Source organism: Scomber scombrus, chromosome 1, assembly GCF_963691925.1.
Source record: "Scomber scombrus chromosome 1, fScoSco1.1, whole genome shotgun sequence".
Lineage (NCBI taxonomy): Eukaryota > Metazoa > Chordata > Actinopteri > Scombriformes > Scombridae > Scomber > Scomber scombrus.
In genome coordinates, this window is record NC_084970.1 from 12,697,586 (window position 1) to 12,722,590 (window position 25,005).

The 25,005-nt window shown below is 42.3% G+C and overlaps 2 protein-coding genes across 2 annotated transcripts in view; both read left to right on the plus strand.

The window, feature by feature from the left end:
* The first annotated feature begins 735 nt into the window (after nt 1–735).
* Nucleotides 736–12,153, plus strand: onecut1 (one cut homeobox 1). The gene is given in 4 exon segments (XM_062420686.1): nt 736–1,500; nt 1,503–1,612; nt 1,614–2,148; nt 6,555–12,153. Coding segments are annotated over 4 exon segments (1,347 nt in total). The 5' UTR covers nt 736–1,088; the 3' UTR covers nt 6,845–12,153.
* A 3,570-nt stretch (nt 12,154–15,723) lies between these two features.
* atosa (atos homolog A) overlaps nt 15,724–25,005 on the plus strand; it is a 30,989-nt gene continuing 21,707 nt past the window's right edge. The window contains exon 1 of the mRNA XM_062420863.1: nt 15,724–16,869. Coding sequence (XP_062276847.1) covers nt 16,839–16,869 — 31 coding nt within the window. The 5' untranslated portion in view covers nt 15,724–16,838. The remainder of the gene's footprint in view (nt 16,870–25,005) is intronic.

The window sequence follows — 25,005 nt, forward strand, 5'->3', positions numbered from 1 at the left end:
ATTATAATGCTTTGTTGCAATTTGTGGTGCCTCTTCTTTCTTTCTTCTTCTTCTTCCTGCTTAAGAATAATGTGTGTTTTCATTGGATGTTTTGAATCCCAGACCTCACAAGTTAAAAATCAACTCCAAATGAACCCGGAAGTTTAGGCTACTTCATTTGCACTTAATCATTTAAGGAGGACTGAAGGTAAAGCCTCATTATAGACCTAATCAATTTAACGTTTTCTAAGCAGCAGTTGACAATTAAACATTAAGCGATGCATCCAGCTCTCCTGCTTGGTTCGATTCTGTTAGAATTTTTATTAGAGATCCGTCTATTTGCATTTTTTAACATTTCAGTAAAGGCCATAGGCTGCTGAATATGGGTTATCAGGGAGAGAAGCTTTTAGCAGGTGGTTTGTTACCTCCCTTCCTTAATAAGGTAGCTGACGTCAGAGTAATGTGGCGGTGTGTGTGTTAGAGGGAGGGAGAGAGAGAGAGAGAGAGAGAGAGAGAGGGAGAGAGAGAGAGAGAGAGAGAGAGAGAGAGAGAGAGAGAGAGAGAGAGAGAGATGAGAGAGAGAGAGAGAGAGAGAGAGAGAGAGAGAGAGAGAGAGAGAGAGAGAGAGAGAGAGAGAGAGAGTGTGTGTGTGTTTATGGGAGGAGATGGGTGTCCATAGTGCGCATGTGTAGACGGTGATCTGTGCTGCGGTGGAATAGGGGTTGGAGACACACAACTAGAGAGATGGCGCTGCACCAGACCGGAGCGCAAGGACAGCTGCTTGGCGGTGGGGGGCTTGAATTATAAAGAGAATCAGGAAATTTAAAAAAACAAAAAACACAAAAAACACAAAAATATAACGAAAAAACGGGATTCGGGAAAAGGAGTTTCCATTCTGCAAAATAGCGTCAGAGGTAGGAGAATAATCGAATAGGTGAATATAAGGGCAGAGAAACGGCAAAAGGAAAGGAGGCTGCTGCAAGAAGAAGAAGAAGAAAAAGAAAAAAAGCAACAAAAGAAAATTGAACTTTACTGGACGTGAAGACTTCTGGACATCAGCTAACTGCGGTAGGTCAGATAGATGGTTTGTCCACAGCGCTGCCCGGATCATGAACGCACAGCTGTCGATGGAGAATATTGGCGACCTGCACGGAGTGAGCCATGAGTCCGTGTCCGGTCACGGAGAGCTGCTGAGTGGCCACAGTCCGCATTCCCGTCCGAGCCCCCGGGGTCTGAGCCACCGCGCTATGGGCATGGCGACCCTGCTGGACAGTGGAGACTATCACCCCCGGCCACCATGGACACTTGCATCCAGCCATCAGCATGTGTGAAGCCCCCCTGGCATGAGTGCGAGCAGCACTTACACCACCCTAACCCCCCTGCAGCCCTTACCCCCCATCTCCACCGTGTCCGACAAGTTTCCTACCCATCATCACCACCACCACCATCCCCACCATCCTCACCCTCATCCCCACCAGAGGATCCCCGGGAATGTCAGCGGCAGCTTCACGTTGATGCGAGAGGACGGAGTCTGGCTCCTATGAACAGTCTGTATCCCGCATATCATCACAAGGATCCGTGCATGGGCCAGAGTCTCTCCCCGCTGTCCGGTTCCGGTCTGGCCAGCATACATACGGACCCAGGCCGGTATTCCGCCCTACGCTCATCCCGGTGCCGCCATGCCTGGTGAGAAGATGCTCACCCCCAGCGGGTTTGAGGCTCACCATCCGGCCATGCTCGGTAGACACACGGAGCAGCACATGAGCTCCTCAGCGGGCATGGTACAAATCAACGGCCTCCACCACCACCCTCACGCCCACCTTGGCGCGCAGGGGCACGTCCAGGGGCCGGGGAACAGCCGGGAGCAGGCCTCCGGGCTCCGGCAGCAAGGGGGCGGCGGTGGAGCTGGTGGTGTTTCTGGGGGACAGATGGAGGAGGTGAATACCAAAGAAGTGGCGCAGAGGATCACCACGGAGCTGAAGCGCTACAGCATCCCTCAGGCCATCTTTGCCCAACGGGTCCTGTGCAGGTCCCAGGGGACTCTGTCCGACCTGCTGAGAAACCCCAAACCCTGGTCCAAGCTCAAGTCCGGCAGAGAGACCTTCCGTCGCATGTGGAAATGGCTGCAGGAGCCTGAGTTCCAACGCATGAGTGCACTCAGGCTCGCAGGTGAGCGAAGCCTCGGTAAAGCCCCCCCTTTTTGTTTTCATCTTCTGAATGTGACGCTTGAACAGGAGCTTTGATTCAGCTCAGGGGAACACTGGCCCTGAACGCTACCTTACTTTAATGGACAGGTTAAGTGGGTTGGGAAACAAAACTGCTCTTGTAGTTTGATCATAATGGAGGAAAAACACTCAACATATTCCAGCAGTTTAAGTGGAATTTAAAACCACAGCAGAGTAGCATTCAGGAAAAATGTTCCCGCTGGGCTGAAAATCTAATAATTCATCAAAATATCTTGTAATCTCTCCACTTCTACTCTCTGAAATATCCTGTAAGTCTTGATAGAAAATGATATTAGATGCTGACAGGAACTAGGCCATGCTTCAGGGTCTGATCAACTGATGACCCTGGTTTGTTTATGGCCTCCAAAAAAGAGATGGATGTCTGGGAGAGGAGGATCTGCTGGATGGTCAAAATCAAACACATTACATATATGTTTAACAATATCTAAGTTTGAGGGGCGCTTCACAGAGCTGATGAACAATCAATACGCATCCCCTTTCTGTCTCTACACTGATTTTGGGGTTGTGTGAAACAAGTGCTCATGTCGTTTTACCTCAAAGTATCGACCGCTGGATTGTGTGCGTAAGTTGATCCATTGCCCAGAAATCGTTAGGAATGTGTTTATTTTGGTGTAGATGCAACTGATCAGCCTTTTTGGTGTTGCCCTTGGTGTAAACAGAAAGAGAGAAAAAAGCTGTGTGTGTGTGTGTGTGTGTGTGTGTGTGTGTGTGTGTGTGTGTGTGTGTGTGTGTGTGTGTGTGTGTGTGTGTGTGTGTGTGTGTGTGTGTCGCTCTTTATCGCTCCTTTTGTTTAAATTATAGTCCTTAATTCTTATTCTCAGATTAATAATAGAAACGAAAAGAATAGAGCATGTGTTTTAGTGTGTTTATGTTTTGGTCGTAAGCTAACCCTCACTGAGGTTTCTCTAATTAACTCATAGACCTCTGTATTAATTTGTCCCTGAGGTACACACGAGTCAATTAGGGCGCGCGATGAGGCCCATATCGTCGGACGTGCGCGTAAACAGACATCCAATGGATTTTAATAATAATCAATGACCTACAAATGGGCTTTTTGGCTTTTTGAAAAGTGAGGCTGTGGCTACATAGTGGAAAGTGCGTGCGTGTATATGTGTGTGAGTGCGTGGGTGGGTGCGTGCGTGCCAGATTGTGCGCACGTGAGTGTAATCGCAATTGATTATTGTTCAGTTTTCCCATCTGCTGCTGTGTTGGGGGCTGTGTGTGTGTGTGTGTAGGGGGGGTTGTTGGTTGATGAAGATTAAGTTTTTATTACTACTGACTTTTTCAAATGACCTTTTGAATGCTGCTTTTGGATCTGATCATCATTTGATTATTTATGTGAAATTACCTTCCATGTGGGAATCCTGTAATTTGTACAAAAATTGACAAATATCCTATTGGTGAGTATTGATGTTGCTTTTCTTTTAAAACATTATTTATTTATTTATTAAAGTAAGAGGTATTAATACTGGCTGGACATAGTAGTTTAGTTAGATTTTTCCTATTTAGCTTTTCTTGAACACCTTAAGTCTGAACTTTTTATCAGACAACTACTCATAAAAAGCAATGACAAAGCAAACGTTTACATTATTAATTATAAAAATCCAAAGCACCAAAAACATCTTGAGAGCAGAAAATATACAATAAAAAACTAAATTCATTTGGAGAGAATAGGCTGAGCGCCATTTTATTGATCCGCTCGTTCCGAGGTGAACCAGATATGTGATCGTGTTCTGAAGTAGACGTGATATACTTATTGATTTCAGTCTTCTGAAATTAATCTCGGGCCTTTTCTCCTTTTTCCCCCCACATATTCAATTACGCATATGAACGTACTTGAACAGAGCAGAATAAAAGTAGTCAGGCTATTTGGCACAAGACAGAATAAACGAGTTCAGACAGGTGAGGCCTATTTAAATTAAATTAAGCAGGTGTTTGCTGTTCTTCTGGTGTTTTTAGAACTAGTGGGGAACATGTATGTGTCCGCAGTAGATTAAGGTGCATGGAGGATAGGCAGAGAGTTGGTTTTTCCAGTTGAATATTTGCAGCATTTTCTAGCACTGAGGTCTGTTTGTTGTTCTCTTGTGTTCTGTAAGATTATGAAACGGAGGACTGTGTGTGTTTGAATGTGTGGAGTTATCTCTTCTGTGTTTTTAATGATTAGCCGGGAGCAGCAGCAGCAGCGTGTGTGTCTATGTGTGTGTGTGTGTGTGTGTGTGTGTGTGTGTGTGTGTGTGTGTGTGTGTGTGTGTGTGTGTGTGTGTGTGTGTGTGTGTGTGTGTGTGTGTGTGTGATTAGCCTGATAACGAGGCCGTTGTTATGTCCCCCCTTTGCTCCTGGGAAAGCAGCCTCTCTGTCCGGGCCTCCTTTGCCGGGGCCCGGGCCGGGCCGCGGTGTGGTGGCTCCTGCTGTCTGCGTGGCCTTCACTCCTCCTGATTTATAGCAGCTCGTACACGAGGAGCTCCGGCTCTCTGTTAATATTTACCAGTACTGGAGACACCGAGCTTCTCATACTCACAGTTACTCCAGTTTATGGTCACGCAAACAGGGCGCTGGACTGTACTTTAGCACACATCAGAGAGAGTGTGTGTTAAAATGAGGTTACAACGTGGGATCGGCACAATCAGCTTTAATTTGATTGATTTAATGATTATGTTTATTTAAATCTGTCCCACATGAAGCTTAATGTTTACTACTTAATTGGATTAGGAAAGGATATGAAAACTAGCGACTGGACTTACACGAATGCCATAATAAAGAAGTAATAAGCCAATTTAAACTTACTATTGACTTCATAAAAATCCTTATGTGATACAGAATTGTTAGTCATTTTTATAGTGCAATGATACACAGAATGTGTTATTTTGGCTTTATTTTCCGTTTGTTTGTTTAATTGGTTTCCCTCGTGCGTAGTTCAGTTTTAAGGTTTTCTAATTAAAGTTTTTATTCTCCCGGTGCTTTTTGCAAAATTAATCAGCAGTGGTTTGAGAATTGCTTTGTGAGTAGAATAAGCCGTCCATGAATTTCCCCTGTGAGTCCATCAGGCCTCCTTCCAGCAGCCCACGCCTGCCCCCTCCTGGTCCCGGCTCACCAGGAGCCTCGTTCTGAAAAGGGGGTGAATCAGGGTTTGTGAAGTTAAATAAATAAATAAAATAAGCTGAAGACAGATTTGATTCTCCTTCTAACACATTCCTAAGGACGTCTTTCAAATATTAGAGCATCTGTAGTTCATTTTTTCCACAGATGTGGTTTACTGAAGCGTCCCGTTCGCTTTCAGCACCGCGGACAGCGCTCATTGTTTCCTGCCTGTCTGGTCTCCACCCGACCTCTGGTCCAAAGGGGGGCCACAAGGGGTGTATGGGGCAGCATGGGGTCAAACTGAAGAAGAGAGTAATTCGGCTGCCATTTCCCATGCTCCCTTGCGGTTTGAAAGAGTATCTGTGTGGAACAGTTTTTACCCGCCTGTAGAGTGATGCATGACTGTATATACTGCTGAATCTGATATTTCATTATTTTAATGTAACTCACTGCATCAGCTTGTTTTGTTAATTAACAGAAGTTAAACCAAGGCATTAAAATATGCTTGTGTTACTTTTATTTAGTTTGCTTTAGACAGAATATTGTTGTTGTCAACTGATACTAACTTTTGTTAAGAGGAAAGAAGTGAGAGATCAAACAAACTATGAACAACGTCTTTCCTGCAGGATAACACGTTACAGTGAAGTAAAGTAATTTGTTTTCCCACTGGCTCCTTGGTGTTATACACCAGTCACAGCCTGATAGTTTGAATGCAATACTGGTATCAGCCAAATATTCATATAACTGCTGATTTGAAGGATTGTGAAGTTTCCTTTTTTAACTTTGTCTCTAAGATAATTCCACATGTCAAATTAGCAATAGAAAGTAGTGTGAAATCAACGGAAGTATCTTGATATATGCATCTATGCAATATTGGACATGTTTTGCACCTGTATTTGTACTCCAGCAGAAAAAATACAGTCCAGAACAAAATGCATATCAGGATTGGTTTTGGTCAAAATGGGGTTGGAAAATGTCAGATATTGTTATTGGGGTTTTATAATAATATCAGTGTCCCAGTAAGAATGAAAACCTGCAGACTTGTAGACTAAACTGCTACTGGGAAGAACCACTTACATCATTCATGGGTCAGTTCATGTAGTGGATTTATTCAGAATTTTGTCAATCAACCCAGACAGAATAGAAAAGACTCTTATACCAGTTTTCTTTTGTAATTCTTGTTTTTACACAAGTATCCTCTGACATTTTTCACAAACGCACTCTCTCTCTGTCGCCTGTCTGTCTCTGCAGCATGTAAGCGTAAGGAACAGGACCACGGCAGAAGCGAGAGGGGGAACGTGAGCAAGAAGCCCCGGCTGGTGTTCACAGATGTGCAGCGGCGGACGCTCCATGCCATCTTCAAGGAGAACAAGCGTCCATCCAAAGAGCTGCAGGTCACTATCGCTCAGCAGCTGGGCCTCGAGCTGGCCACAGTCAGCAACTTCTTTATGAACGCACGCCGCCGGAGCCTAGATAAGTGGGTGGACGATGGCTCCGGTCACTCAGTCAACTCTGGCCCCAACTCCTGCACCAAAGCCTGAAGATGGACTGATATGACCAACTCATGGACTGACTCAACCTCGGTGGAAAAGCTTTAAAACTTAAGAGAAACAAAGAGAAACTTAAAAAAGACCTTGAAGCAACATTTTGCCCTTAAACCTGTACTATATTGATATTTATAGTATCCAAAGATGAAAAAACAAACCAAAGACTTCTCGTTTGACCTGCTTTGAAATGTTTGTTTCAGCAACACATTTATGTGTAACATACTGCAAAAAGACTATAGTTTTACCCCCCCCCCCCCCCCCCCCCCCCCTTCACAAACACACTCACTGTCACTGGTCTCTAGCTTTACTACAACCCCCCCTCCCCTCACACCTCCCCACCAAGTATCAATCTATCATTCGCCATCCTTATCTTTAATCTGATTGGTTGGTTTTAATGATGGGTCCTTAAATGGAGGTTTAATCAGCCTGTTGGCAGTCTGATCTGCAGCTGTCCACAAACCTTGAAAAAACAGCCAGAATGTGGAGCTCCGGTGGGATTGGCCAATCAACTTTTAACGGGAAAAAAAAAAATCCTACAGGAGCGACCGGATTGTTGTGCAAACTTTTTGGATTGGTGGACTGTCTGTCTATCTGTCTGTCAGTCCAGCTGTCTGTCTTTCCATCAAGCATCCCAGACAGACGAGGAAATGCCCAACGTAGACTGCTAACCCAAAACCGAATCCCAACCCTGAACCCAAACCAAACCCCCCGTCCCCACCCCCAAATCCTCAACCCACATGGTAGTGCTTTCTTCCAACGTGCTGAAGCGTTGAATAATTTAGAAAAAAGAGAAACCAAAGCCTTCTGCACCCTGAAGCCTCTCATGCAACTTAGAAATAAAAATGCTAAATAACCTGCTAAGGAGTAATTTGACCAAAGAGTATATTTTGTAGTTGATAATCTAAAGAGTATTTTTACCTCATCTCCTCCCTTACCTCCCAAGACAGACTGTTAGTTAGGAGCCACAAAGAAGAGAATGTTACTGCTCATCGAACTTACAGCATTTTGAGTCATATTTTTTATTTACATTCCCTGCAAAAGAAAATACTATATGACACAACCCTGAAAATTAAGTATTTACATTTGCCTTATGGATGCCTTCTTGAATCAAACTGAATATTCCAGTTATATCTTCACAATAAGCCTTGTGAATGTTACTGTAATTGCTCATTGTGAAGATGAATCATAACATATCCATCCATCATTTACTGTAAGTCTGTTTAGCTCATGGATAACGCAGGTTTAGCTGGCAAACAAAAATAATCCATTCACAGTTGTGTGTTTTCTCCGCAAAGGTGAAAACACAAGATGCTGGCTCCCATGTTTCATGTTTGGTCTTGACACTGTGAGGGAGACAAGAGGGCCTCAGATGTGTGTGTGTGTTTGTGTGTTTTTTAAGTCACCCCCTTAATAATAAGCATCCAGCGTCCCTGTGCTCTTCGTACGTACTTGATTTTATCTCCTAATCAAAGATGTTGGGTGTAGGGGATGATATCAATGATCAAATCACTTTCCGGCGCTTACACAGCAATGTCAGCTCGTCACCTGAATACGAAAGCACCCCCGCACCCTGTTTGCCGATCACCCCACACCCCCACCCCCAGCCCCCATCCTGCCTCCGCTCTCCTGGTAAGCTATGCATTTCAGCACTAGGAGGAAAGCACTACACAGGGCTGGCCCAGGGCAGCGTAGCATATTAGATATATTAGCTGACCCCTTGCCGTCATCGTCCTGAAGGCCAGGGTTAGCAGCTCTACATTCATCAGAACAAGCGCTGAAGGAGAAGCCAGGAAAAGAGAGCTGCTTCTTCATCTCTGAATGAAAAACCAAAAAGATGACAAGAAACAAAACAAACAAAAAAAATGTGTCAAGACCTGCTGATGTTTTATAGTGTGAACCAAAGATGCTACCTCACTCAAGTTCCATACGTGATTTCTATCACTTTGATGATACCAAAGATAACCAAAGATTTTTTCGCATTGCACGGCCTCTATGAGTGGTGTTAAAAGATGTTGTATGTCCCCCCCCCCCCCAAATCCTCTTTTCCCCATTCTCCTTTCTTCTACCCTCTCACCCCCTCCCACCTGCACTCAACCCATGCACCCCCTGCTATGCGTGCTCTTGATTCATCTGTGCTCTGATTACAGCTCCATAGTCATGCTGATATAGCTATAGGCAGATATGCTGATCTAGCCATAGATACACACAACCGGCAATGCAGGTGCCTGCGGGGTACAGCTCTCGCTAGCAGCGTGATCAGTCTTTCTTTGTGCTCGTTAGCGACACAAAAGCATACATTTGTACCACTTTGTTGGCAGAAGACATAAAAATCTACAAGCTGACATTGTGGCAAACAGTTGTGTTAAATTAAGTTTAAGTTTGGTTCAGGATTCATTTCAAAGTAATCTATCTGGATTTGATGGAGCATCCTGCTAGAGTGTCTTTTCTTTGCAGCTTTATGTCCACTCGGCCCTGCCTCTTCGTGTGTATCTATAGGTTGATAATATTGATCCAACAAACAAGTCAGACATCTTTACATGACAATAGGCCTACAAGCTGACATAGCCATGGGCAGAATTATTGACTCAACTATAGGCAGACATGTTCCTGAAAGTAGAAGCAGACATGTTGCAATCTTTCTAAAACTCCCAGGACGAGTGCCTTGCTTGAACCAAAGTGTTAAACCGCTGTTGACCTCTCACCTTTGACTCTGTGAATACCTCAGCCTGTAGAAGGGCCACTACTGAAGAAACAAGGAAAAGGTTTTTTCTTTTTATCACACCGTGGTGCTTTCGCCAGTGCAACCATGCAATGAAAAACATACCAAAGGAATTTCTGTTGTCCACTTCTACAGATTAAACCAAAGGTCTTTGTTTCTCCTCTCCCCCTGCCCCTTTACCCTCCATCCCTCCTTCCCCAACCTTCCTTGTCTCTCTGCTGTGTGTAGGAAGGTCCAGCACTCTGGCCGTGCATGTCTTTACCAATGTCTCTGAATACCTCATAGTAATAATTCCTTTGAGTTCTGCATTGAGACGTCTATCTGTGAGTTAAGCAGAACTCCACTCGTGTGGTAATTGTTATTGTTACTTCAAAAAAAGCTGTATGATTATCTATTTTGAAGTTTTTTGTTTTTTGGCAAAAGTGCTCTGTTTCAAGTCACGGAGGACAAGTTTCAGGGTTGATGTATGAAACTTACGGGATGGAGGGAGAAGCGTATTTTTTATCAGACATTGGGTTATGCCAATATTATGATGGTAGACTATTGCTTTTACAGGGTAAAACCAACTGCTGTGATATTGTGTTCATATTTTCCCTTTTCTCTACTTATGTGTTGTGATTTTAATTTAATTGCATTTTTGTATTGGTTAACCACTGCTTTAATTTATGCATTTGTAGAAACTCTAGATTTGTATATAGTAGGATTTTGGAAAAAAACAAACAAACAAAAAAGACAGTTTTATGTTACAGCCTTATTTCCCATGCTTAGATATAACAAAGGAGTAGTTTGTATTCTTCTTCAGCTAAATCCTAGCCGGCATTTCAATGTGTGTTTTAAACACTGCCAGAAACCCAGACAGTTGATTTGCCATTGCAGACAAAGTTATACAGGAGCTACTTTGTTGAACAGCTGGCAAAAAGCAGTGTGTACGTGTGTGTTTTTTCTATTCTTTTGACTTTTTAAAAAACAGTTATTTTATGGGTATTACTGCACATCCAAAGATTTTTAAAACAAACCAAAAATTGGAAAAAAATATGTATAATGTTGAAAAGCACTGGCATTTGTGAGGTAGACTTGTTGAGTTTTGATTTGCCATTCGCACGGGTATAGAATGTAGAAGGCGTAGGGCTATGTAGACAAGCTTACTCTACCATGTGGGGAATCTCCTGTTCAATGTACAATCTGAAGCATTTGAAACGAGGGCTGCAAGTCCCGCTCACTTTGCTGTCTCATACACAGAGTGAGGTGGAGCGTAGGCTGGGCAGCCGGTCTGCCAGGGGCTGTGCCGCGGAGCTGGGTCTGTTTTTAAATTGCCGCGGCACTGCCGCCTCGCTCCATCTAGTATCTGTTCTTTTGGTACGTACTCATGTAATGAATATGAGCAAAGTCTAATAAAACTGCAAAGAACCTTACCAAGGAATCAGTGTGTGAGTGTGTATAAGGGACACATTTATTTTCCTGAGTACGGGTGAGTGCAAGTGAGCGAGTGTGTGTGCGCAACTCAGATGTCAAATAGCATCGAGGTATGCAGGTGTGTGTGTTTTTGTGCATGTCTTTCTTTTACTGTGCGTCCATGTAAGTACTGCATATTGTCAGGCTGTTGGCTGGTGTGCATGCATGTGTGTGGCTGGTTGGTGCATATCACAACAGTAAGTTTAACTCCATCCAGTCTTTAAGAGGCCTTACTGTTAGTGCTGCTTCCTCTCAGACAGCACAGTGTCTCCGAGGACTGACTGTAATCACCATGTCAAAGAAGTCCATGGCAGATTACACCAGTGTGTCACACAGTCATTACATCACAGGATGGAGAGTGTGAATGTTTTTCAGCAAAGTGCACGTGCTTACATCATACTTCTAAAGGCCTGTATTAATGAAGGTATGGATGCAGCGTGGACCTATTTCTTCCCCATTCTCACATTTAGTGTTATTTATTTTGTTCATAAGGAGTTCCCATATGATGGGTAGCTTGGCTACAAGTCTCATAACAATACTGCGGCGCCTAAGACAATCATCTGGATCTCTAATGCTGGGGAACTTAGTTTCTCACCCACAGAGGGGTGTCCTCCAGCTATTCATATACAAAGATGCTTGAAGGGTTTTGATAAACAAGCATATTTGTTGTCATAGACATTTAGGAGTAGATTTACAGTAGTAGTTCATCTTGCACTTGCATTTCAAAATGAAATCTCATTGCTCTCGTCGACCTTGTGCTCTTGTCAACCTTGATCTCTTTCTTTTGACTGCCTTCTCAGCTCACAATGCTTCTTCAGTTTTTCTGTATGCGTGCGTGTGTGAGGGTGTGTGTGTGTGTGTGTGTGCGCGTGCGTGCCAGAGAGGCAATACTGTCGGTGTTACTCTCAGATGTATAACTCCATGTCTCATGACTTAATTTGTCATTGCTGTTTCCCAGGCTTTGCTACTGCTTTCTCAGTGCCGTGCAATATCATCTGTTGCGATTGCTAAGCAAATGAAAAAAAAAGAAAGAAAATTGAGAAGCAAGTGATGATGTCATCCAGCTTTTTTCAGTGTTCAAATGTTTCAACATTTCTGTAGTCACAAAAAGTAGAAAATAAACTGTTGGTATTTCCAGCTTCTGAATCCTGTCTCTTGTTATTTTTGTGTGAGTGTGTGTGTATGTGTGTGTGTGTGTGTGTGTGTGTGTGTGTGTGTGCGTGTGTGTGTCTGTGTGTGTGTCTGTGTGTGTGTGTGTGTGTGTGTTTTCTCTTGCTCAGACGGGCAAATTGAATCAATACAACATCAAATCAGATTTAAAAAAGTAGAGGACAAGACAAGCAGACATCCAAGACATCCACTGTCTTGGATGAAAACTTGCATGACAAGCAGCTTCAGAGCATCAGTGGATCATATCATAAATGCTGTCAGGGTGTATCTGCACTGGGGGCTCCAACACTGAAAAATACATGCGTTCAAGTTACCATGAAAAAACATTGAATCAGTCTATTCCAATGTCTTTTGTTATGCATGCTGTATGTAGTAATTGTAAAATGGAAAAGGCCTTCAGTATTCATAAATTCATGCAGCAAACTGTTATCAACATTTGATAACTGTGGAATTGAACATTGTTATGATGAGTTATAATGCCAAAGATGAATTTGGTCAAATTTCTCTCAATCAGTCATATTAAGAGTCCAAAGTGCAGAACATTGAGTTAATGTAACCCTTTAAATGTTTCTTTTAAACACAATCGTAACTTTTAAATGATTAAAGTCACCTGGATTGACATTTTACCTTAAACGTAGAATACAGAATCACTAATAAACTAAATCATGCTGAGACATCTACCCTTCAACCCATCTACAATTTTACTGATTGAACTCAATACATCAATAAAGGTAGAAAGTAAATAGCTTTTTCCATTGGTTTCCTCTCTTTGTGATGCTAAACCCTACTTATAAATCTGTTAATAATCCATCAGCCAGAGATGATGCTGGATTCACACTGATTCATGGCCTAGATGCGATGAATTGTCAAATTGATAATTGTGTATAAGTTACATTTTTTCTCATAATCAAACTATGCCACCAACCCAGGCAACAAATCTCACCACTGCCTGAAGGTTTGTCAAATTTGTCAAAGAAGCCAAACCAGGATTCATGTGTGGAAAGACTTTTTCCTTTGGGATGCAATTAAACTAGAGACACCATGTCAGATATCTCAGATAAACTGATCAATAATATGTTATGGGGGAATAGTGCATGTAGAAAGAATACTTAAGACATAGGACAAACTGCAGCTGTAAAGCTTATTAAAATGCTCATGAGCTTGTGTCACCTACTGTATGTGTGTATACACTTTCCAGCCTTTGGGTCAGAGTGAACTGAATAAAGCGTGCCAGACAGATGAAGAGTGACTCCTTGTCTACAATATTTATACATGTACTTGCCTTGAATGACCAGGACAGTGATCCAAGTAAGTCCCAATACCTGGAAACATGTCAGTACTTCTCCAGCCTGAGTACACTCTTAATGTACAACATTTGTCTTTCAATCTCTGGAACTATATTTCTTTCCCTGCTGTTCTCCATTGTATCCCCTCTTCTTTTGCTTGCATTGATAGATGGATGGATATATATATATATATATATATATATAGATAGACAGATAGAATTAATACATATAGAATAATATATAGTATATAGTATAAACAATAGTTATGCATAATGATAAAACATATTACTACCTGTATTGTTTGTATTCTGCCACTAGATGGCGCTCTGGCATGGGTTTTTACAAACGTGATGGTTTGTTTGTATTGTATTGTTGTCAACGTTCTTAAAGGGAAACGTAACAGAAAATAAATACATTGGATGGTTTTGGAAAACAGATATCTACAAACACAGACAACTTTAGACAAGACAACTTTGATTGTGATTAGCAATACAGAACCAATTAAACAACCATCTATGTATTTATGTAGCCTATAGGTATCATGTTGGTTTACTGCCAGTATTGCTGCACTCAGGACTACAGTGAGACATTTTGAGCTCTATGTCAATAACTTATCAACAGCTCTGATACCATAAAAATGTCTTCAAAGATCTTTACTGTGGCCTGTCCAGGGAACTGTTAATCATTTACACCCCTTACGTCCAACAAAGTCTCTTCCACAGCTGTTTCTGAATGAAAAACGTTTTATGGGACACCAAATGTTGTCTTATGTGAGTTGTTTTTGTCATATGCAGGATTACAGACTGCTGATTAAACTTCATTTGACTCATCACAAAGTGTAGGAAGCCGTATGCTAAACCACTTTACACTTCATTCTGGTGTAAATCAGTGACAGCAGACAAACTTTGTAAATGTTGTTACCCTGCCAGATAAAGGCCCATAATCATCTGGTAGATATTCACATTGTTCTTGTGAACTTGATGACCCTTCTGGGTCACTTGTCTCTGGTCTCAGAAACAAAGGACAAGTCAATCAATTTTAAATTAAATGGGCTAACAGCAAAACTGGCAGGAACACATTTAATCAAAAATGTGGACCCAGTGACAAAAAATAAAGACTTTTTTTCCACATGTGACTTTTTCAGTATTCTATCCAAAATATTTGCTGACAATCCTTTAATTATAATAATACTAGTGATTCTTAACCAAATCCAAATCCACGCTGTGTGTGACAAAAAACAATAACACACATAGTGCAACTGCAGCTGTCAAACAGATTTCAGAAGCAGATTCTAGTGTCCTCATTTCGGCCTTTGCCTTTGTTCCAAAGGGTTTCAGCAGAGACGAGACTAAACAAAGAGCTCTCCCTCTGTTCTTTTTAATCTGTACCGAAACAATCGCCCCATCCAGCACTTGAAAGTGTAGTGATTAAAACCACTGGTTCTAGGTCTGTTTTCCCACTTTAACTTCACATATGAAAGTTTACTTTTAATTTAGATTTACTTTTGTGTTTAACAAAAATAAATCTGTAGCAGTTTGTTGTATCTGGCTCTCTTGATAACAATGCTTAGGCCACCAAAGTTGAATCATGTCAGTGGATGTTCAGGCCAGGGTTAATATTCTCATTTGAATTATTTTCTTAATTTAATTAAAATTAATGTTTGAATGAATAATTAATATGGGCTAATCATTATAGCTATATTTTAATTCATTTTAGACGTGAAAAGCTATATGTTCTGCTCTTCTGTCATTGTTAAAAAGTACAACTATAAAGTAGACTACTAAAAGTAGGTTAGCTGTCTGGAAAAAGTAGCCTACATAAGCACAAAGCACTAATAATAAAACGTTTTTGTTTACATTTGCCAAAGAACCGAAACACTGGGCCTGTAGTGCTCGTCTTTTTTTAAATGATCATGTAAATGTTTTTAAAGTAATCATTTTACTGAATGACTACTAGTTGGTCAGTGGACTGTGGTACTACACATAACACCATTACCTTAAACAGACGATCTTTGGTTTCATGCACGCGAGGACAAAATGTTCACGACGGGAAAAAAAACCAACCCTCACGTGCGCACGCGAACGCGCAAATAGTAGCCAGTTTCTTGTTTATCTAGTTTCATCACTCATTGTCGCTCATGTTTAAAGAGCTGTAAAAGAAAACTACAACTACATGTGGTAATTTTGAGCAGACATTACTGTGAGTGTTGGTACCAGTCTGCTAACCTGGCGGTTGCTATGGCTGCGAGTTCATGCAAGGCTGGCCGTGAGGGAAGTGACGAGTGGGGCTGTTGTTGGGACACGTGACTGGGGGAGCTGCACTGATCTGTTTTGACAAGCAGCAGTGAGGAGGGAAGTGAGGAGGGGAGGCAGACTGTAAGCATCACGACTAGAAGGGACTCACTGTTCCTCCTTTCATCTGCATTTCGGCCAACTAACACCAATATCGAGCTCTAGTTTCAGCAGTGGGCGACACATCAGCTGCTGTTAGCTAGTAACGGCTCAGGGGGACGGCTACCGTCGTGAGCGACGCGCTGGGACCGGAGACTGTTTGTTGTCGGGGTGAAAAGTTTTAGTGACGGTCACAAAGGAAGTCAGCACAGGTGTTGTTTCTAGCGTTGAGTGGATGGCGACGGTTCTAGCGCTGTGCACGGACAGAAAGTGGACCATATCTCTGTTGTTTATCACTTTGTGAGATGACTGATAAGCTGAATATGTTCTCGTCCTAGCAAAAAAAAACATTGAATACTGAGAGCGTCCTCCTACCTGCGCTACGTTGGGGGTTGGGGTGTTTGGGAGGTCGTCGTCGTCGTCACCAGTAGACGCTTAAACCCTCACTGTATAGATAAGGTTAGTTAGTTGTGTGTTGAGTGTGCGACCCCCTCTGCTCTGGAGTAGTGTCGTACTAGTGAGCAGCCAGCGTTACAGGAGCGGACACAGACATGCATCGCGACGTAACTGTGGTTCAGGTGCAGGAATTTCAGACGAGCTGTGAGACAAGCCAGCTTCACTAGTTTATTTGCTCAGGTTGGTTTGCTGGCTAGTGTGCGGGTTGACAACTGCATTACCAAACGCTGTCTGTTAGTGGCTATCAGCTGTCTTTGTATCAGTCAGTTGAAAAATACAGTGCGATTCGATGGAAGCGTACAGTAGCATGCTAACAAAGCAATGCTTTGTTGTTGGATAGGGGGCAGTTGGCACCAACACACAGGCTTCACAGCTGATATTATTGCTTAGCTAAGACGGCAGGTCTCAGGCACAGAGGGTGTGGGGGTCCAGACTCCGTTGCATTGCTGTCAAGGCAGCGTGTGACAGAGAAAGAGAAGACGGAGGACCCCGCAAGATACCCTGAAGGCAACCTGATGACACTGGACAATATGAAGCCCGAGCGAGGTATGTGGAGCAACAGAAACACACATGCACACCAACATACACACACACACATCTTCAGGTGGCCCTGAAGGTCAGTGGGTGGGCAAGCTTTACATTTCCAGCTTTAAGTGGACTGACAGTATTTCCATTACCCTGAGAGAGGAATCAGGCCAGGGAATTATGTAACAGCTGGTCAGCCTGGTCACTGATAATGTGAATTAAGGAAAGGCTGGCCCAAGCAAATGAGGACATGCACATATAAGAAACATTTGCTGCTCCAGTTTTGCATGTCAACAACACAAATGTCAGCTGTTTCTTCTCCCCCTGTCTGTGGATCAGCGTATAACCTGCTGGATCTTATCATGCCAAACACTGTTCCCTTTTCCAGTAGCTCTTGTTTTGACAGTCTCTTGCACAGAGCTGCTGCAAAATGTTCCTCACACCCACCCTGTTGTGGAAATAAGGCTCCTGCCGTATGCTCTGCAACCTGTTTACATGTCGCTGTATCTGCAGCAAGAGGGGCAAAACAGGGACAGAGGGGACATCCTTGTTTGTTTCAATGTGATTATGTTAATGTTATTATTGCATTTGTAAAGGGGTACCTCATTACCTTAATCTCTGCCCTGACACAATTCACATTAAATGCTGTATGAGCCCCTTTAGGCTAAATGATTCACCTAGTGATTGATTGTACATGGCGATCCAGCTGGTGGCTTGATTCATTGTCAACAACAACACAATAGCATCAGAAGCACTGTTCACAGTCATGACAAGATTAACTGCAGTCAATCAGTGCTAGTCTGTGTGTTTTGAATAGGTTATGAAACTGCAGTCGGGCTGCTGACTGGCCTGAGAGGGATCTTCCTTGAAGCACAATATGCTGGTAATGAGACTCCACAACACACAGGGTAATGTGCCCTATATGGGACTTTTAACCCTAGCCCTTCCTTTCCTTGCTTGCAGGGTCCTAAGCCTTTATATAGAAGCAGTGACCCAGACATGTGTATGTGATGTGACTGACCAGAATAATGGGCATGCTGACTGACACTGTACAGTGTAATTATAACCTCATAATGCAGCACAACATGCTGGATCAACTGTGAGCAGCAACACTGCTGTTTCGTGTTATGGTATTGGCTTGAACAGTGTCTCTTAAATTGAGTGACAGTGAGATGATTTACTAGCAGAGACTCAGTGTATATTTGTCTGCCTTATATGAGCCAAAAAGATTGAGAAGTGTTGGCCTGAGGCGCAGTGCTACAGCGAGTCTGTTCTTCACCCTTCATGGATTATCACCATGTCAGGTTGGCTCGCTCACTGTCATGTTCTAATTATGAAAGCCTGTGCCAGTAGAAGCTGCTCCACAGCAGTAGCTCCCTGTTTGACTGGCAGGCGCTGTGGTGCTATTGTTATTTGGAACATACTGTACCGTTCCTGTGGTGGAGATACCAGATTGCTTATGGCCCAACCGCCTTCTTTGTCTTTCCTCTGTTCTCTGCCCGCTCAGAGAAAGAGAAAGGGACTGCAGTGTTGAGAGGAGTTGTTTACGCCAAAGCCTGGAACCACATAAGCAAGGTCGAGTTTGAGTAGAGAGCAGGCAGATCCACCGCTGTGATGCTGGATCGAGGGTTCCTGGGAGAGCCCAGCTAAATTAGGTTTGAGTGGGAGAGTTGGACAAGTCCAGACATGTGCTTCTTGCTTACACTGGTGTGACCAACTTCACAGGCTTTGACCTACTGATCAGGTTGGTGTGAAAACTAAAGTCAAGGCGTAGGGTATGTGATGAGGTGATAGAGTCAGGCTGTGCCCCGCCATACCTCAACTCTCTCTGTCTCCACCTTTTATCACGTAGAGGGCAACTAGTGATGCACAAATCCAGTAAACGGTATCGGAGCTGTGCCCAAACTGAGCTTATTTAATGGATCCCTACCTCAAAATTAAAATACTGTTTCATTGTCACAAGCCCTGATAAAATGAATTAAGACTTTTTTATTTCCAAGTTTAAGCAGCATTCCTGTTGCTTTTTGTGAACCATGCTTTTGTTATAAAGGGAGAAGACACGCACTTATGTTTTGCTCCAGTGTTGTTTTCGTCAACGATGACGATGACGAAATCATTTCGTTGACGCCACTTTTTTTCATGACGATAACGAGACGGTGACGAGATAAACATAGCTCTCTGATGACGAAAACATGACGAGACGTGTGTGAGTTTTCGTTGACGAGACAAGAATGGACGAAAATGTTAGTGGGTGATCTGCCAGACGTTTAAAATGCATGACATTTCTCCTTATTGTGTGTGTCAATTAAAACCTAAAAAGTATCTGCTGCTGCCTACAGTCTATCCTTGTTTGGTCACGCCCACCACCTGGCGTGCAGCGCACAACGTGCTCAACACGTCACACTGTTGTTACTCATCAGACAATGGACCATAATGGCGGCGGCAGTTTCAACACAGGGGCTCGGTGGTCGCAAACGTAGAGACGACATATGAGTGTATTTTAAATATAACCCAGCAGATAATAAAACAGAGTGTATTGTGAAGGAAGACGGTGACAAATGTGGCCACAAAGTAGGCGGAAAAAATACGACCAACCTTAAGCGGCACCTTAAGGCTCGCCACAAGGATATTTTTTAATATATTTTTAAAACACAATCCTTAGATCAGAAATTTGCCGTTGGGTGGAAACCTTATATGTCTAAAACCATTCCTTTATTATTGTTATTATTTGTGAAAATAGCAGATCTGCAAGCTTACAATGTGTTGAACTTATAGATCTCCTGCTATTTTCACAACTTATGTGTGACACTGCCCAACAGCAATCTCCAATACTTATTGACCTAAATTAATTTGTTAAAAGACTATACTTATTTTTTCTTTTTTTTTTTTACTAAAACTAGACTAAAACCCTTTTGAGTTTTCGTCGACTAAAACTGGACTAAAACTATCACATATAGAAGTGACTAAAATGTGACTAAAACTAATAAGCATTTTAGTCCAAAAGACTAAGACTAAGACTAAATCTAAGATGCTTGTGAAAAACAACACTGTTTTGCTCAGGGGTCTAACCAGAGTCATCTGATCCCCTTGTTTTCCTATGAGTTGAACCATGAGTCAGGATGGCGTGTGTGCGTGTGAAGGAGTGCATGCTGGTGTGAGGAGAGAGTGAGTGTAGCAGAGAGTTTGCAACAGATTGCTGTTGGCCCTGTTAAGCGCTGTACCGTTGAACCACATGGCTCAACTGACAGCTTTTACTGGTCCCATTGAAAACTCCAGACCTGTTTACACCAGTCGGAGGGGGGAAACCCTGGCTTGTCGTATCGTGTTTCAAACCTTCAAACCGCTGTGGTTAAGCTGGATTTTATTTGTATCCTTAAATACATTATTGTGTTTTAGTGTTTAGTGTCTCCACATGTAGAATGGCAAAGCTCAGCTAAAAAAGGCCACATACGAAATATTTACACCATAAAATAGGCTCTTTTTTTTCTTTCTTCAGCTTCCCTCCTCTTCACCCGATCAGTGAAGATATATATCACAAATACTAGACTTAGCATTACAGGGTGATGTATAGTCATAAGTGATGAAATCTCTGAGCAAAGAGCTAACAATGGTGACTGAGCGCTTCCCCCTTCACACCCTCAACCGCAATGCTCTTTCAGACTTGCATGAAACAACACAGAGATGACATCAGAGCTAGTCATGTTGGAGAGACTCAGTCAGTTGGCAAGCCTCAGCGCTGCACTCCGGCTCTCTCTCTAATGTTATTTGGTGTGTTTGTGTGTTGTCGCTTCCTGTTTGGAGCCATTAGTCCTTGAAGGAAGAGTTGAGCACAAGTTCCACCTACCCACCCTCCACCCAACTCACACCACTGCCTGCCTTCTGCCGTGGGCTCAGCCAGATTACAGCTGCCCTGAGATGTCCCGGACACATGCCAGTGGATCAGAGTCTCCACTCTCACTGACGAGACTCTCAGATAATACAGAGCGACATACACTGTTGTCTCGCACAGCACCTGTCTAGTCCTGTGTTGTCTTTGCCTCCTCCTCGGCAGCGATTTACCCCACAGTAGGAGGCAAACAACAACAGGTGCTCCTCTCTGTTACACTCGTCTAACATAGGTCAATAGTTTTTTTCTTGACTGACTGTTCTTAAGATTTTTTAGCCAATAGCAACACCACCTGTCGTGCTTTTTGGTAATACTTTGTTAGTATTCTTCTTTATTTTTCAGCACTCGCGCTGTCGTTTGTCATTATCATTGACTGTATATAAATATGGACGACGTATCTCCACAACCTACCGCCAAATAAAGTGAAGCCAAAATATCTCCTTTCCACTAGCTGCCATCTTGTTTGTGTAACGTCATTCAGAACCTGAGTCTGTGCAGTAGAGTCGGGCGGCGGGATGTCTCACAGAGGTTTGAAACGTCACAACCCATTTTTTAATATTGTCAAATAACTAATTAAAAATTAACTTATCAAGTAAAAGTAGCACTTTGACAATAATTATCGTCATAAGAATGACATAAAATGACCGAAACAACATCTTTAAGACAAATTCATTTGCTGTGTAATTTTATCTTTTTTGGTTCGGGTCATCTGCTAATACAGAGGGGGCGGGACTTCTTATATAGGCGGTTAAGATGTTTTGGCTTTAATTTTAGGGAGCTGTCATGACATTGATACTTATATACTGTCAATGATTATTACATGTATCACAATTGGAAAATAGGAACAATAGAAACATTAACATTGAAAACCATACTTTTTTATTTCTAAATGAAACTTTAATTAAATTACCTTACTTTTGGTTTACTATAACATGCATATCTGCTCTGTAAATCACTTATTCTGAGTTAAGAACCAAAAGGGAGAAATCTCTGTTTTAAATTCTTTGATTTAATGATTATATCCCTAGTTAAAATTTACTCTCATCCCTTCGATTTATTTATATGTGATTTATGATTAAATACTGTTCAGCCATCCACTTTTTCTTCATTCTAATAATACAAAACTATTTACAATGCATTTTAAAAAATGTGTCATCATTATTTTTGCCTGCAAAGGTATGTTGAAATGTGATTTCAGTTGGACTTTAAAGTCCAGTGAATTGACTTTTATTTAAGCCGTCCATCTTAAGATGTTCCTGTATGCAGTTTTACAGTTGGTATTCATTTGATCATCTAGTTAAAGTCAACTTAAGTGTTTCGTCGTATTGCCTTTTCAATACATCACTATTGTCATTTGCTGACCCAGCTGCGCTGAGCACAGATATTTGACTCCCCCCATTGTACAGGAACATTCAGAGCTGCCTTTTGCAATGAATACCAATACTGGGTAGGCATTCAGCCGTGAGTTACTGTCCTAGCCTCCAGAGTAATCAGCCTAAATCAATGCTGTTGTGACAAGTTTGACTGTAAGGAGCCTAGCCGAGCCTAGCCGAGCCTAGCCGCTGCATGGGATTGGGTCCTCAGTCCTGCCAGTCCAGTAATAAGCTTACATAATGCTGGCACGTTTAATTTAGCACACCAATTCTTTATCAGGAGACATACACGGGCACTCTGTTACCCTATACGGATACCAATAGACTTAATGCTGGAGGTCGCTGAAGTCATAGCATCCACACATATCCACAGATAATAAAAGCAGGCGTACATATTTAGTGCAGCGACTCCATGTTAAGGCTCAGTGTTAATGAGCTATACGGACATACAGAAATACACCATCCAGACTTAGTGCTGGACTGGCTGAAACTAGAAGTAGCAGCATGGGTCACATTTCTGCTGCCAGGGTGCCACTGAGCCAGTGATGTCATCGCTTGTGTGCTCGTCACATCCTCCCGCCCCTGTGGCTCCTCGTAGCCAACCAGCAGCCAGCTCTGCAGGAACAGGAAGAGCCATCTGGACCTGGTGGTTTACTCCTGGCGTGGGTGGTGTGGTTACAGAGGATGTGTGTCTCTGTGTTGCAGTTTTGGGTCTTTTATTTTTATCTGCCCCTGTTTGACATATTCAATTTATCCTTTTTACTTCAAGATATCTCACAAAAAATCTAAACAAGTTCAAAATAAATAAAATTAAGCTTTTACGTTAAAGGCAGAGTCAGTGATTCAAATATCTCTTCACTCGCTAGTTGTCCATTCTGGCCACTGTCCTCTCAGGTCGAGTAAGAAGTGGGGAGATCGATGGAGGGTGTGGATGGACTGCTGTGCTCACATTTCACCTTATTTCTCTTTTGGTTGTTGCCCTGGTGATCCGCATCCATGAATTTGGGGGACAGAGCTTCAGAAGTAGCACGATTGAAGGGGTGCATTTGTTCAACCATATTCCACCAGAATGACTGACTCTACCTTTAATACAGAGCAGACTGAAGATTAATATAATATGCAAACCATATATATATATATATATATATATTTTTTTTTTTTTTAAATCCCAAGTGGCCACTTCTCACGATCAATACTGTAGGGTCGCCCTCACGATTGAGAAATTCCTTATTAATCCTTAATTAACTAATTCCTGATGTCTTTTTATAGTGCATCCCTCCTTCCACTCAAGTATTAATCCCTGATGTGACATAACTAGATCTGTGTTAAGCTGCGAGTTGGGTAGGACTCGTGCGTCCTGCCCAAAAAACCACAGAGTAAAGAAAAGCACAAGCACTCACGCCTTGCAAGGATGTTTTGAGTGTTTGTTTGTCACGCTTCCAACGTGCCTTTCTTTCTTTCTTTTTTTTAAACTGAGAAACCAAAATGACAGCTTCTTGTTAACCTCAGTAGTGTTTACATAGGAGTATGTTGGGGCATTGGGGGATTATTGTTATTCTGCGAGGTCTGGAGAGCCTTGTAAAGGCAGTTGCGAGTCTCTCTGACCTTGACGTGAATACAGTCAACTTTCCCTCTCTTTGCTCCCCTTTTCTTCTTTTTCATATTCTTTCTTCCCATACTGTCTTCTTCTTTTCTCATCAGTGAGTCACTACATTTTGACTTATGGCACTAGAACACCTTTACACTTAACAACCCCACCTCTGCTCATAATATATAGACAACAAGACCAGGCCAAAAGCTGGTATGAAGTGCTAGAGGGTTTGTCATCATAAACAACAGATACAGGAAGTGGAGACAACCGGACGATATTCAGTCATAGACTTTCGCTTTGACCGGCTCAGCCCCCCTGTTGACGTCAAGCCAAAAAGCATATTGACGGAAACAGAGCGAGGCTGACCTGCTACGTAAAACACAAGAATAAATAGGTGATAATAGAGGCTGGCAGCTTTTTCAGTATACGTACTCGATAAAAACACATTGCACATATATTGGTGTTGGCAGTCATTTCTCACACAATGCTTTGAATCGATAAAAAGTGAGTCTGTAGTATAAGTCTAGTTTCCAGGACTGCAACTAATAAAATAACAGTTTCTCAGAGCCCAAGATGGAGTCTGCAAAAAATGTCTTTGTTTTGTCTGACCAACAGTCCAGAACCCCCAAAATACTAAGTTAACTCTCACAGATGTCAAAGAAAACCAGCAAATATTCACACATGAATAGCTGGCATGATTTCTTAAAAAATTTAGCCAAACCAATTAACCAAATCAAAAGGTAACTGGTGACTAATTTTTCTGTTGATCATTGAAGCGTTCCAGTTTTTGGGTCATTGCTGGAGTGTTCGTTGTCATCTGTCTGAGAAATGCACGACACGCTCCTTTGTGCGATGTGTAATGTTGAGTGATGAGTCAACAGTTTAGCATTGTTTGACTTTAATTTACAGTTTCTGTTGTAAAATATACATGATTTATATTTTGCAGAGTGACATTTTAGACGTAACAAATTCTGTGTTTACCAGATAACATGGTGACTCAGTTTTAGTTGCTGAGGAGCAGCACTAGTCATGACTCCTGCTGTTCCTTTGATCAAAGTAAAAATACTTTAACTCAAATAGGTGGTCAGGGAGGTTGAATATTTAAAAACTAGACTAAAACCAGGCAAAAAACTTCACTAAAGCACAATAAATAATAAATAATTAGGGAATAACATTAAAGTTAATATCAAACAGATTATTTTTGAGTCAGTGAGTCTTTGCATATTAAACATCCAGTACTGTTACCCCGCTCATATTGATTTACAGAGCAGATTGACCCTTCAGGTTTTAAAGTCTGTTACCAGACA